The sequence below is a fragment of the Ziziphus jujuba genome, chromosome 2 (assembly GCF_031755915.1).
Source record: "Ziziphus jujuba cultivar Dongzao chromosome 2, ASM3175591v1".
Classification (NCBI taxonomy): domain Eukaryota; kingdom Viridiplantae; phylum Streptophyta; class Magnoliopsida; order Rosales; family Rhamnaceae; genus Ziziphus; species Ziziphus jujuba.
Window position 1 is genome coordinate 8,013,324 of NC_083380.1, and position 16,243 is coordinate 8,029,566.

General features: G+C 28.8%; 2 protein-coding genes across 2 annotated transcripts; one reads left to right on the top strand and one right to left on the bottom strand.

Moving 5' to 3' along the window:
• The first annotated feature begins 1,793 nt into the window (after positions 1-1,793).
• On the top strand, positions 1,794-3,627 carry LOC107418062 (uncharacterized). The gene is made up of 4 exons (XM_016026730.4): positions 1,794-2,299; positions 2,774-2,911; positions 3,031-3,183; positions 3,361-3,627. The coding sequence occupies exons 1-4, from the start codon at positions 1,853-1,855 to the stop codon at positions 3,436-3,438; spliced, it is 816 nt and encodes a 271-aa protein (XP_015882216.4). The 5' UTR covers positions 1,794-1,852; the 3' UTR covers positions 3,439-3,627.
• Positions 3,628-10,356: 6,729 nt separating this feature from the next.
• On the bottom strand, positions 10,357-14,409 carry LOC107418072 (LOB domain-containing protein 4). Its single transcript, XM_016026742.4, has 2 exons — positions 13,926-14,409; positions 10,357-10,957 (listed from the first exon to the last, which is right to left on the bottom strand). Exons 1-2 carry the CDS (start codon positions 14,100-14,102, stop codon positions 10,625-10,627), a joined length of 510 nt encoding a protein of 169 aa, XP_015882228.1. The 5' UTR covers positions 14,103-14,409; the 3' UTR covers positions 10,357-10,624.
• Positions 14,410-16,243: the final 1,834 nt, after the last annotated feature.

A 16,243-nucleotide genomic window follows, 5' to 3' on the forward strand; every position in this document is an offset into this window, starting at 1 on the left:
ATATACAATACAAAAAAATATATAATTTGACATCTCTCACTTTCTTTATATACAATACAAAAAATATAATTTGACATTTCTCACTTTCTAATATCTTAGTATTTAAAAATCTCCATATGCAGGTTGAATTGAGGTCTCTCTCCTTATTAACTAAGGAAAATGTACTAACTATACCACTTGTATTTATACCTTAAACTAGAATATTTTTTTTTCTGATATTAAAATATAATACTATACATCACTTTAGAAGGTCAAGAAAGACAACGTGTAATGTTTTAAATTTAAGCAAGTATAAGATAAGCTTTAAATTAGGCACACATGCTTAGGAGGAAAAAGATTAAACCATAAGAACATTCTTAGAAATTGCGATTATTGTCAATATCAACAGAAGAACATGTTCCTTTTCTCATGCAAAAAAACAAAGCAGAGACCTCTGGGTCATTTGTGTGCCAACTTGTTTATGAAGACTAACAAGTTACAAAGCATAATGGCTATATATATTCTTGTGGGGATATAGTGGCATTTGACATAAATAGATAGGCAAGTAATTAATAGAAATTATAAAAAATGAAAATAAAACAGTGTGGTATCTTAGCGGAAGAAAATTATTCAGTTTTATCTTTGTGGGTTTGAAAATTGAGGTTTGTATCTTGATAAATTCAGTTATTGACTCGGATAGTTTCATACTTCAATATCGTATAGCACATGACTACGGTTTGATGTATATAATACTAACAATAGTATCTTTTTTACATTAACAAAAAAACATAAAAAATAAAAAGTGAATAAAAATGTGGGGATATATGTTGTACTTGATTTATTGGAGCAAAATCATACAAACCCATGTGTTAGATTCTTAGCTATAAGTAGGTAGATCTTTAGTATTACTCATGGGCATACAGCTTTAAATATAGTGTATTGGAATAGTATTCACATGTGGCCCCTGTCTCTCCCTGCTCACACACGAAAAAGAAAATAAAAAAAGTCTTCAGCTTTTCCTTCTTTACTGGCTTAGATTCATATACTTCTATCACAATTTTTATGCTTCTTTCTTTTAAATCTATTTTAGCCTTACAACAAATATTTTCCAAAATTTTTTAAAAAAAAAAAATTTGACAAGATTTTACAACTCTAACAGACAGATTTCTTGATTAAATTTGCACATAACCCCCCATCGCCAAAAATGGTTTAACAAGATGGTTGTTAATCCTCGTATAGGGTCTATAATTCAAAAAAATATAGTTCCATCTTGTAAAATGATTTCATATTATTAATTAGATTGAGAACATACTATCGAAATTTCAAAAAGGAGAGACAAATATATAAAAATAACTAGAAAATCCTAATTCACCATCGCATTTAATATCTAAAAATGCAATCTCAATGGTTTTTTATTAGACCAAGCTTTCAAATACTATCTAATATATGTTTATAAGATTCTAAGCTAATTAATATTTTTGCTAAATTAATGATTTTTTTAAAAATTAATGGACTAACTAATAGTGATGGGATAAAGGGGTTAAATATTTCTTTTTTTTTTTTTAAAGGCTAAAAAATACAAAATTGTCTAAAAATAAAGCAATTGATTAACTGAAATTAACAACAAAATTTTACTCAGTTAACGCGCTTACAGCCTCACATAACAAAGAAGATAACACAGTTTCTCAGTTAGAGCTGCCCGAAACAGTTGTACGGGCAGCACAACTTGCTTTTGAGCCAGTGCACTCACACAAAAACAATTCCTATATAAATTCATGCCTTCAAAAGAAACTTTTCTCCATCACTATCACCAAAGCTAAAATAACCACTTCCTAAACCTCCTCCTCCTCCTTCTTCTTCTTCTTCTTCTCCAATGGGTTCTATTCCTCATCATTTCTACTCCGACTATCCTTTCGAGCTCTCCGGCTTCTCGGGGTTGGCTTCGGCGGCCGGGGGTCCGGTTGTCCCCGAAACCAACTCTAATGGTGGTGGTGCAATGTGGGGTGATCAAGACAGCTTGATTCCCATGATCGATAATGGTGTGCTTGATGATCTTTCCCCCGAATCGTCGGATATGGCTGCCGCCGTGCCTTCTTCGATGATGGCGGTTTCTTCGTTCCCGGAGCAACTCGGGGTTTTGGATGGGGTTGTTCCGGCCTCATTTTCCGATCATTACAGCATGAGTGGTTTGCATGGGATTTCAGGGATGCAGAATTTTGGTGTGGGATATCAACAAGATGCTTGTGAGTTTGGGGAGGAATGCTGTGGATTGTTCATGCCGGAATATAAGCCTGTTGGTCTTGTTGCTAGAGAGAATTGGGTACTATTCAATATCTAATTTATATTTATATTTATATTTATACATAGTACGATTTTGCTAATATGAGCCACGTCACCCACCTTTTAATTGGGCAAATAATATATAATTACTTAGAATCATAGTCTAATAAACATAATCGCGTTCATAACGGTAATAAATATTTATTATTTATCATATAATAGAGGAAAAATCCATAATAATATTTCTGTATGTATAAAGTTTTTTTTTTTTTTTTTTTCTCTGAACCTGTGTGTATAAAGCTATGCATATATATATGTATAAATATTCTATTTTTGTTTGTTGCATTGCATGATTTTTTTTTTGCATATCGATCATTTTATGACATGCATATATTATATTGTAATATTTTTATATAGAAATATTGAATTAATATATATTACAATGTAATATAATATTAATTTTGATTTTGACACTGATTTTGTGCTTATAAATTTTGTGTGTTTGTTTGCACAGGGAATTCAAAGTAATCAAATTCATTCACTTGAAGAATCCAACATAAAGGTTGGCCGGTACTCCGAAGAAGAAAGGAAAGAGAGAATTCTTAGATATTTGAAGAAAAGAAACCAAAGGAACTTCAACAAAACCATTAAGGTATTTTAGTTAATTATGTAGCCCTTTTCCCCAATTTATTTTATTATATGATTTAGCGTTTTCTTTTACTTATTTATGATCATTAATTAATTTTAATTAAATAATTGTGTTATGTATAGTATGCTTGTCGGAAAACCCTAGCAGACAGAAGAGTTCGAGTTAGAGGGAGATTTGCAAGAAACAATGAACTTTGTGATCAAGAAATGGTAGCCAAGAAGAATGAAAGTCCTACTAGAAAAGACAGAGAATTATGCTGTGGGGATGCTGTTCAGGTCATTTTCATATATAGAAAATGATTATTTAATCTGATAAAAATAAATCAAAAATGTTTTAATTTCTCTCTTTTAATCTGATAAAAATAAATGAAAAAATGTTTTTAATTTCTCTCTTCTTATTGGGAAAAAAAAATATAATAATTAATATTGATTTTTTGTACATAAATTTTACAGATGAAGTATGATGAGGACCAGGACTGGCTGCAAGAAGCAATGGCAAATTTATTGTGTTTACCTTACGTTGCTGGGTAAAAATTAATGGTGGAGCTCATTAATTAATTGATCAGATTTTTGATTAAAAGATCTAATTCCACAACTAGTGTAGGCAGTTACTGAGGGTGGCCAATGTACGTTAATTGACGAATTAGCTTTTATTTAATGTACGTTTGTATTTTACATAAATATTATTGATTTGTCTCCTTTCATTAGATTGCAAATATATATTATTTCAGTTTCCGATTAATTTTTTCTTTTAGTTGCAAGATCGATCATACATACAACTATATCGCAAAAAAACATTTCTTATATATATATATATATTAACTTAGCTTTTTATTACAATAATTCTTCCATATGCATACACAAACATAAACTAAATATTACGCATACAATTCAAATCCATGTGTGCACATATATGTTTGTCAATCACACATTCTAAATTAATTGAGATATAGCAAAAATATTGATAAAATAAAAAATAAAAAAAGATTGTTTTCAGACCATTTATTTTTACATATTTTTTCAAAAAATTTTTACATATGATACAAATTGATTGATATAATTTAATATTTTAACCTTTTTTTTTAATTATATTTTGGTCAAGTATCAAATAAATTTATAACTGGGATGACCAAAGAAAAATAAATGGTCTAAAAAGTAAGATACTTGATTTTAACTCATAAAGAATAAAAGCAAAAATAAAAAGCGGGCCGGTGTACGATTACTATTTAGTAATTTGTACTACTTAGGTAGTATAATTGCAGTTTGTAATTATATTTCTGATTGTTAGATGTGCTGAGGAGTGAGGAAAAACAAAAATGGAACTAAGCTTATGATACATGCAACTCCAAACTAGGAAACTTTTCTGCTGGACAATAAGAATATATATATATATATATATACACACATATATAGATCAGTGTAATAATTCTTGTACATTATAGTGAGAAGAATCAAATTTGGTGACAGTATAAATGTAGAATGGAAAATAATGAATAGATATCAAATTGAAATGCCTAATCTATCGCTATCTCGACTATTATATGTACATTAGTTGTAGAAATTGATGGCTAGTAGTGCCTTAAGAAAATGCTTTCCACGCAAAACATCTATAGAACTAGCCTGCCCATCATGTTTGGATTGGACTCACCCACTGTTTTACGTACAATTTCAATTTACAATTACACTGACTTTGAATAATTAATAGGATACGTTAAGTCTAATTATTTTTATATTGCATTTATAATCAGTCATATTACATGATAATTTGTTTGTTTTCTCCTCGAAAATATTATTTATCATTATTGATGAATAATTATTGATAAAATTTATATATTGAATAACAATTTAAATAATTATTATTAAATTATTTATTTTAAATTTTATGGTAAAAATAATAAAATTAAATATTTAAATTTATATTTACTATATAAAAATGGTAATATTTACAAACGAAAATGGTAATATTTACAAAATAAATAACAACATTCTTTTTAATCAAATTTAAACCATTTGAATCTCTCTCTCTCTCTCTCTATATATATATATATATATATATATATAATATCAATGTCCGGATGAATTTGAACCCATTTACATCTCTGCTCATTATATACTAGTTAATTCTTACTCTATAAATTTGTTTTTTTTTTTTTTTTTGGTGGGCAAAGCTTAATTTATGTCAATAGTATATACTCCGTCTGTACATTATAGAACACACTAATTATCCCGGCCAAATAAAAAAATAAAAAAATTCAACTAATTAGTTCGACCTTTACTCTTTGCCCTCTTTCTCCTTCCTTGAAAGGCTTTGCTCTAGCTAGCAAGTGTTAGCTCTTTAAGTGAAAGAAAAGAAAAGAAAAAAAGAAAAAAAAAAAAAAGGTCATTTTCTAGAAAAGTCAGCTCTTATTTAGGCTCCTTTCATTTTCTGTCTTTATTATTTTACTGTATTTCTTTTCTTTTGCTGTTCTACAAATTGGGTAAATTTCATTCAGATTTTTTCAATTATATTTATAATTTTGAATTATAAAAATTAATTGATAGATAAGTTTTTTGATTTTTAATAAATATAAATTTAACTGTAGTTAATTTGGATAAATAGATCATCAGCTGGGCTGGGAGAACTTTTATTTATACAGATACAAAGGTTAATTTCGAATATTTACTTTGTATGTGGATGTAACATCTTTTCATCGCTGTTTTTGACGTTGTTGCAAGCTTTCTTTATTATATAAAATTATGAGTTTAAGTGGTTCTATCAATCAAAATTTTAAGCTCCCAAAACGCAAATTAATCCACATTTTGAAATCTTTTTTCTTCTCTCTTTATGATGTGCATATATAAATCATGTGGTCCCAGTCGAGCAGAGTAATGGTCAGCATCCAACTATTTTCTTTTTTTTTTGATAAAACATCTAACTAGTTTCGTTACAATATTGATTAGGATTATATCATGGCAAACAATGTATACATCTATAACACGTAGAAGCATAATCTGTGTGACGGAGGAAGAAGTCTATTGATCAAAGCAAAATCCACTTTGCCTTTCTGGAAACACGTAATTTTGCTGTCCTTTTCAATTATAAATATAAAATAAAAGTTACATATTTTATCAAAAATAAATAAATAAATAAATAAATGTAAATATAGCAAGCAATTAAAGGGCCCCTTTTGTAAGAATGAAAAAGATAACATTGAACTTGCTCTTTTGTAGCCTTGTAATTTGCTTCGATTACCTTTATATTTTCTTTGATTCAAATAGAGTCAAATTTGAAACCCAGGTTACAATCTTAGCTAACTTTCACTTTGTAATCCTTCAATTTGGTCGAATTCTTTATCAATTCTGTTTTATGTATCTTTTTTCCGAAGTACAAAATATGCTAGAAAAATAAAAATAAAAAATAAAAATCTTATTTGTTTTCCCTCATCACAAAGGTAAAACGGAACCCTTTGTAGCACCATGTAATTTTTTACCTCGTCACATAGGTAAATTGACTCAATTTGAAAAAAAAAAAAAATATATATATATATATATAAATGATATAATAACTGATTTATGGAAAGAGATTGTTTCATAAGTTTATTACCATATAAAATTCGTATGTATATATATATATATATATTTTGGTGTATGATGGTCAATATTTACATTGAAGCTTGTATAAGTCAACACGAACATGGTAGAGCAATGGATTCAGTAAGTCTGTTCAGCAGCCTTCACACTTTTCAGTTCACACGGACATTAATATTCAGCTGCCTTCACATTTTTCAGTTCACACGAACAATAATATATATATTTATGTATTTAACATGTATATCTATATATATATATATATATAAAGAGAAAATTAAAGAGAAAATTAAAGAGAAGAAAAAAATAATACAAAATGGGCATCACATGCAAGCATTCCTACAATCGTCAGAAAGCACTAGCGAAGCTAAAAAAACTCAAACATATTTTCGATCATTTCCCATATACTTGTTGACTCAATTGCATATATTAATCATAATTTATACACATTATTATACATAATCTTTCATGGTGTATAGAATATCACTTAGGGAAATATATATTTTGGTTTAGTGTTTGATATAATCAGCATAAATGAGAAATGAAATTCTGCATGATTGGATAGTTATGTCACTTGAAAATAAATCATTTTATCATATACTCTTGAAAGTTTGTCCAATTAATCATAACCATATGACAATATAAATAAGAAATATATTCTTTGCAAAATAATTTAATTCTAGGATAAAATGAAAATCAAATCATCACTTTGTTAACTAAAACTCTATGGTCTAAAATGATAAAATACTACTTTATCAAAATAACGTTATTTTGCATAGGCACGCATGACAGATGCAAAACAATCAAGTTAGAAAATTTATAATTATGAACAAACCAATAGAAGTAGTTCACTTTTTTTGTCAATGAAAAAAAGAAAGAACCACAAAAATATACAATGAGTGTGTGTAAATATTTAAGTGTCTAAAATCGAGTGTCCTTTTAAGGGAATGTAAGGCTAAGAAACTCTATATCTATATCTATATATATATATGAGTGGGATTGAAAACCCAACAAAGTTGATGAAAATTGATGTTGTTGGAATTATTTTTCTTTCAGATTTTTGGGTTCAAACTTTGAGTTCCATCCACACAAAAACCATCCAGAATGATTTATCGGTGACAAGGAGCAAAAACTTTGCAACAAATATGACCCACAGAATTGGAAATAGACCATTACTAGAGCAAAATGCAAGCTTGGCCATATTATTTGGGTCCCATATAATATATTGCCAAGAGAGACCAATAAAGTAATTGACCAATAACAATAACTCAGAATTTGAGGACGACATTCTGCAGAAATTAGAAAGTTCATGATCAATGATGAGAATAATACAGTAATAGGAAAAGCTAGGATAATACAGTAATAGGAAAAGCTATGTGCCTCTATGGGTGAAGCTAGAAGTAGCTCATCGTCTCTGGTTTTTAATTTACTTTTTATTTATTTATTTTTTCCCCCATTGTTCATAGTCAAAATGGAGACTGATAAAGATATAATAGCATATCGATGTCGTAATCATAGCAATTGAACAACAAAGTCTAGCACTAGACAAAAATAAGAAAGAGAAATTGCTCCATGACATTGATGCTGAGCTCAAATTTTGCTATCACTTTTATGCACAAGAGGAGACTTTTGGTAGATTTCTGGAGTGCACAATTTCTGTATGTGTCATGATGCTTTAGTTATTCTCTTCAACACCAAGTTGGCCTTGGTGAAAAAGGGACTCTGCCCATTTTGTATAGGTTTGTAGGCCTATTATAGGACATGGGTTAATGAGGGTTTGATATTCTACAGTATAAAACTGATTATCTTATCAGAACTATTTTCATTGTTCATAACAAGCTCGTTTAAAATAGTATAATCCAATCCAATATAGTCAAACATGCCAATTGTGTTTCATAATTTTTATGTATTTTTGTTGATATGGAATTTCTTGTTATCTTATAATTGAGAATAGAAATTTAGGCTTAAACTTGGACCTTTTTGTCCATGAGGGCTGAAAGTTCATGATGATTTCAGGTTTTGCCATGTTTGGCTACAGAAATTATATGAATGCTCAGGTAAACAACACTGATATCATTCCAAAAAAAAAAAGATAAAGATAGAAAATATTATGAATTAATTGATTAATTCACTAGGGGGAAAAGAAGATTTCCTAAAAACAGAGAGCTGCTCCAAGCCCATGTTCAAAAACAGAGAAAAACAGAGAGCTGCTTCAAGCCCAAGTTCAAAAGCAGTGAGGTATGTGTTTTGTTAGATCATACATGGTTTGCTTTCAGTCTTTGTTGTATCCATTTCAGGCCCAAATAAATTTAATCAGATGCCCCACAAACTATATATAAAAGTATAACACATCATAATCAATAGTACTAAAAAAAAAAAAAAAAAAAGAGTCAGTGAAAGATCTTATTCCAGATTCTTTGATTTGGAAGTGAGTATTAGAAAATATATGTGAGAATTATTAATGATAGGAATTTTAATATTTCAAACAAATTTTATGGTACAAAGTAGGAGTCATGGTTGCTAGTGAAACGTTATCCATCATCAATGGCGACAAAAAAGAATGAAAGACTTCATTCCCAAGAGCAAAAATACAGGTCAAGGTTGAGAATTTCATAAATGGACCCTCTCAGGAACAAAATGACAAAACTGTGAAAAAAGAAAAAGCAGAAAAAAACCTACTGGGAAAAAGTATCAGTCCCATCTGATTCCTGAAGTAGCAGAAAATAAAAAATATGAAATTTGGAAGTGCTAAACTATTTTGGGTACAGATTGATGCTGTTGAACTATGATTATAATTTCATTTCCTCTGGTTTTATACTGTGTTTAAGGCTTTTTTTCGAGTTTTAACTTTTAATACAGAGAGAATACAACCTATATTTATTTATTTATTTATTTTTCTTCTCTCAACTTTTCAAGGTACCTGGACATAGAATTGTCTGATAATCAATCTGGTTTTAGTGCTAATTAATCTTTCTTATTGATATTTAATTGTAATGTTCTTATCAAACTTTATAATTTTTTTATTTTTTTTTAAAGGTGGGACACAAGAAGTGGTTGGTTTAACTACCATATGTGTAAGCATATTTGTTATGACAAAGATATAAAGGTGTGTATTAAGTCATCTCAATTGTTTATATCAGGTATTCATCAGAGTTCTTCAAAGATTCCTCTTAATATCAACCATTAATATTCTTCTTTATATATATATATATATATATATATCAAGACTGAGAGCATTCGAATTTTGAATTAATGTTTTTTTTTTTAAAAAAAAAGTGTTCTTTTTTTTTCTTGGTTTGTGTGGCTTTTTTCCATTTAGTTGTCGTCCTTAGCATAGATTAATTTGCTTTACTTGAATTAATGTGAATCTTGCTGTGGCTTTTCTTTTTAAGTACTGCTGATCCTGACTATTAATATGATGTTGCAAAAATAAAGGACCAGTAGCTTTCAGTGAATCACAGAAGCATGATTCTTTGTCAAGCAATTAATGGAGGTCACTGTTTGTGTAATTGTTAATTTAACCCTTTGGTTTCCCCAACAGACAGAATCTTTTCTTTCTTTCTTTCCTGCAAAACTTGATGAATATATTTTGTTAAACAGGTATGTTTTTTAAATCAAGTCGAATTTTGAGTTGAACATTCCTGAACCCCAAATGGTATAGGAAAATATATGCATCTTTTTTTGGTGAAAAAAAAATGATATATAAATGATTCATATATATGACAAAGAGGTTTATGTTATTTATAATATAATTCATGACTCATTCTTGCATGTTTAAACATTGAGAATTATTTTTGATTAATCAATTTCTCTGACTCTTTAATTTGTGGGTTTGTTAGAGAAAATATAAATAAACAAAAGAGAGATGCTAATTACTAAGTATGGCAGTCAACCTCAATACTAATGATACCAATTATAGCTCATAATTACATGTTTAGACATTTACAATATGGTTAATCATAATAATCATCATCATCATCATCTCTGAGTCAAGTAGAGAGAGTGATGCTCAACTCTAAAAAGCTAATATGTGAAAAAATAAAATAAAAATTGGAGGACAAAAATAAAAGGCAAAAAAGAGACAGACATAATAAAGCAAGCCCATGATAGTAACAAGAAAAACAAATAAAGTTATAGCAAAGCTAATTAGCTAGCATGACCACAAGGACTCTCCCATATTGGCTTGATCTACCATCATGTCCATACCAAAAAATGACTTGGTCTGAGAACTAGCCATGTGTTTGGTCGACGGCGAGCCATTTTCCGGTGAGTTTCCGGCCTGGTTCGATGTCGACGGGCACTGACGCATCCTCATGTGAACCACCTCAGCTTGAGCAAGTGCCAGTTGGGTTTGAAGGGCATCAATCTGTTGCTGCAAAGATGAAATTGCTCCAACACAACCATACACTGGGTCCCTGACTCTAGCATTTGCTTCATATACCATTGAGATCACTGCGTCACTGCGCTGGTGCTCTGGTAATTCCTGCAAATTTTGTACCAAAAACTTGTAAATTTTATACCAAATGATATGTTGATTTAGTCGTAAGAAAAAAAAAAAAAAAAAAAGATATGGTAATGGAGAGAAATATGCTATAATTTCAATATTATTTTCCTGATATTTGGATGGCAAAATGGGAGGGGTGGTGATCTGATGTGACAATTTAATGAAATTATATTAATTGCGGTGTCAGAAAGTTTTAACAAAAGCAATTAATAAAACCTCATAAAATAAAACCCATCATGACTAATAATTCTTGAAGGTGCATGTATTAATCCTTTTTGGTTGGTGGATGGAAAATTTTCATATGTGATTAATTATACATGTGCTTTGATTTGACAAGCAACATAATTTTATTGGTTTAGTGTTTTATTGTCAAGATCCAATCAGATTACAATCAAATTATTTAGTATGTACACTTATTAAGTCTTTCATATAAATATTTATATACTGGTGGAAATTATATTTATGTCCCTCCATTTTAAGGCAAACACTCAACCTTGTGAAATTCAACCATGGTTGATACTACTTATTACTAATTTCATCTCAATTGGGTGAAACCTCTCAGCCAAATTATTATGGACCGTACATAAATACACACACACACACACACACATATATATATAACTTAAACAAAAAAATAAGTAATAAAGGAAAAATAAATAAAGAAAAAGAAAAAGACAAATTCAAGAAGGGGGAAAAAAATCTGATAATAGTGTCACCCTGACGTCAGGATTACTTGATATTTCAAAGTCTGGAATATTCAAACCCTCTCTTTTGGACCTATTCTGCTTAACCCGTCAATTTCAATGAACCCCATGACCTTAAAGCAAAAGCCAAAGCTATTTCATGTTCAGGGTGGCTTTTTCTTAATCAAACCATGCATCAATATATATATATATATATATATTAACATAAATATAAATAAATAAATTCATCAAAAACATATATGCATAATGACTATGGTGTTATATCTATAGAATTTTAATTTATAATAAATGTTAAAACAATGATTTTTAAAGAACTTATTGATTATTGTTAATGTTATCACATAAACATAATAGTTTTTTCAAAAATTATTAGTCTTTATAAACTCCTATAACTAGGAAAATCTGCACCAGAAAATCTGCACCGTATCATATTTATATACATAAATAAATGAAAGATAAAAGTTTTCAAAACCCATTAACACATAATTTAGTTTGATAAAAAGCTATGTGATGGTCATAAAGTAGATGTAGAAGTTTTATTAAATTATTATTTGTTTTTTAATATTGATGGAATTTAGTCTTTGGATCATTGCCGTAGAAAACAAAATTATTCCCCGACTGATAAAGTAGAAGTTAAAGCAGCTATAAAGTATTGTTATTAACTAAAAATTTAATGAAGCTTCAAGAGGAAAAAGCTAATTTATGAACCTTTAATCCATTTCATATAGTACGGATGGGAGAATCGTTTGGTAAAACAGTATCTCTTACTTTTAAAAAAGAAAAAGATAAAAATGGTGGCCTTCAACGGTAATTAACCACTATAACAGAAGTAGAGGTAAGAGGGAAAAAAGAATTAGAAGAACACCACTTTTTAACTTTTTTGAATATTATTTTTTCTTCCTGAATTAGTAAGAAAGTATCGAGGATTGGATAAACAAATAAAGTAAAGAATATATATATATATATATATATATTTTTTTTTAACGATAATATATTGCAAAAACACCCTCAAAAGAAGTTTTCTTCTACCTATGAAACAAAGGTAAAAATAATTTGTCTAATCGAACCAACCAGTAAAACATAGGATTCCATATATACACAACAAAAACCAGTATCTATATTTTGCAAATATATACACGATTACACAAACACATACACACACATATATATGTATATATATATATATATACATACACACATATATATTAAATCTTCCAAAAGAACAATTAACAGAATATCAATAAAATAATATAAAAATCCTGTGGTGGTGCAAGTCATACATTTATTTTCATTATTTGTTTCTTCTTTTTTTCCTATCTCTTTTTTGCCTTCTTATACACAGAAAACAAATTAATTCGATCAAATTAATGAAAATATTAAGCATATATATATATTTCCACAAATTAATTAGCTACTATGGCAGCAGGTGGGTGTATATATGCAAAGTAAACCTCATATATGTATTATTTTTTTCTTTCTATAAATTAGTGGGATATTGTTACTATGAATATGTAGTTTCTCTCTTTCTTTCTTAGAAGGATACTGCATGCCACACCAAAAGATGAAAATTGGGATACATCATTAGTAGACAGTAATTAATTAGAACATATAAATGGAAACCACAATCATTATCTTTTGCTTCTGAGGCAAGATGATGATAATAATAATAAAGCCTGCCTTATGGAGAGAATGTAATTACGTAGGCTAAGATCTCAAACTTATTTCAACCTGACTAAATAGGACAAATAATCAAATTTAACCATATATAATTTTCTCTTTTTAGGGTCAGTAATTAAAATTAAAGACGAGGAGATAATAAACATTTAATGGGGGTTTAATTAATAAAAATCGTCACTTCAAGGCAATTGCTTTGTAGTAGTGGCCAACAAAAGAAAACAAAGTTACACTCAAAAGTCTTGTTAATTAACTTAAATATGTAGTTTTAAAAGAATAATAATACAATTTTAACTCATGAGTCAGTAGTACTGCTTTGACGCAGTATTCTTTAGAAAGTACTTTAATTGCTGCCGTTCAACAACTTGTTCTATCACAAATCTCCATCGAAAATGACCAAGAAAAGAAAAATCATATATATATATATATATATATATTATTCATGTATTACTTTTGAAGGACTATTCCTAGAATATAACTTTTATTAGTATAAACAAGCAGAGAATCCAGATCTAGTGAAAAAGATCGAAGAAAGAGAGAGAAAGTGTGCGAGAGAAAGGAAATCAAACCTGTAACATCTTGTTGACATTGCTAGCTCCGAAAACCTTATGAACACTAGCAAATTTCTGGGGTTCGTCGGCCGGAAAATATGGAGCAAAAACACAATCCTGAGCACATCTTCTTCTTAAAAGCTTGCATGCTGCACATGGAGATATAGCACCTTGTTTTCTACCACTCTCTTTCATTCTCTTAAAACTCACAGATCAGATTATATACTAGCTAGTACTTCTCTTTTACCTATAATAATCAATAATATGTTTGATTTATTTTAGCAAAAATGGAATTTTACTTAATTAAGATTAATAATAAAAAAAAAAGAATATGTGAAGAAGAGAAAAAACCAAAGGTCAATTGATTTACAGGGCTAATTAGGCTTAGAAAAAGAAGGAGAGCTATAGCTAAATAGGTGAAGAATTAAAGGACAAAAATGGGAAAAAGAGAATGAGATAAAACTTGGAAAATAAGGGAAGGTTTGAAAAAGGGAAGGGAAGGGGGAGCTTAAGAGGAGGAAGATGTGGATGTTATATAGAGAGGTTTTTGTGATAGCAAATCTTATTAGGGTCCCACTAAGAGAAGATGGCCTAGATTTGGAGACAAACATCGTTTTTGATAAGATCTTTAGCCCCACATCTCTATTATATATCGTCTCACTCTTTTTCTTTCTTTTTGTTTTCTTTTTTTTAAGAACCAGAAAAAAAAAAGTAATTTATTTGTAGAATAATTTTGTTCATAGATTTTCAGAGTTTGATTAATGAATTCTTTAAGGTTCTATTATTGTTTCTCTTCTGCATATAATTTTAAAGAGATCAAGTACAGAAAGTAAGCAGTTTAACCATTTTTTAGTTCAATTGTTTGCTAATTAGCGTAATACAATGTTTGCTAATTCATTAAATGAAAGTTACAGTCCAAAAAACAAGAAGAAGAAGAAGAAAGATTAACGAAATATTATTCCAAAGCTTGCCAAGCTCATGTACCAAGAAAGTTTTGCATATAGGATTATTATAAAATGAATTACTGTACCATCATGTTTATTCGATATATTAAACATATTTATGCATGATGACCCATATATAAGTTATATTAACATAAAAGTCCCACATTGATTAAAATAAATACAGATCACCAAGTCGACTCTTGTGGGTGCTATAAAAGAGTTTCTCCTAATAAAAAAGTTCGAATTCTCATAAACAGAATTAATGTTCTTATAAAATAGGAAAGTTTATCATGAAAATTAAAAAAAAAAATGAAAAATAATAGATATATTTATTTATTTGTTTGGTAATAATATTAAGTAAGAATCATGCTTAATCTTTATAAATATTTTTTTTTTCCAAAAATGTTCAATTTTGATAACAGAAAAATTATCAAAAGCTTAATTTTATATTTACAAATGTATTTTTACCATATAATAACACATCTAGCTCCAAATTTTTTAAAATATGGAAACAATATTTTGAAATTTATATATATATTAAAATTAGTAATTTTGATGTTTTTTAAATGAATGATTATTCTTGCAAATGGAGATATATTTGTGAAATAATTATTGCTATATTCAAAAATCTTCCAAATGCAGGAAATGCTAATTCTAATTCTAAGAATAATTATTCTACTTTTACATGCAAACCAACGTACCCATATATTTTTAATATAAATAAAAATGTTTAATATACCTTTTTCGGGGCCCACTTTACCTTTTCTTTTTTTTGTTTTTTTGGCTTCTTTTTACGTGTTTTTGAAATGTGTAGTATGGTAATAGGTTTGTGTGTGCTTTATTAGCTTGGCCATTTATGGGGTAAGAGAGACAAAGAAAGATCTTGTGAATGGCAATTTCAATTTGATATACCTATTTTTACTCGGTTCCTTTAAATATGGTAGTAATCTGTTTCCATTTATGGGTAGAAAATATGATAATAGGGGAACCGGAAATTGGTGGACAAATATATGGAAAATTGTATACATGATGATAATGGAATTAATTATTAAGAAATGTGGAACACGCACTCATATATAAATCTGATGAATTAATGTGTCATACTTACCTTGAATTTATTAATTTGTTTGTGTATGATTCTTACTACAACAATAGAATGCGCAAAAAATGACCAACCAATGGAATCGATCGATCTAAACTTATATTTTTTTGCATACTTTCCAATTAATAAACAGTGTTTAATTGACACTTTCCCTAACTACTCTTCAAGTTCCTTTTTTCTTCCCTAACTACTCTTCTAATTCAGTATTATTGAGTTTAACTCTGTTAGTAGGGGAGTTCTTTGATAGCTAAGCCTAAGCCTTAGCCAGGTTATAGGTTTTATAGGGCTTG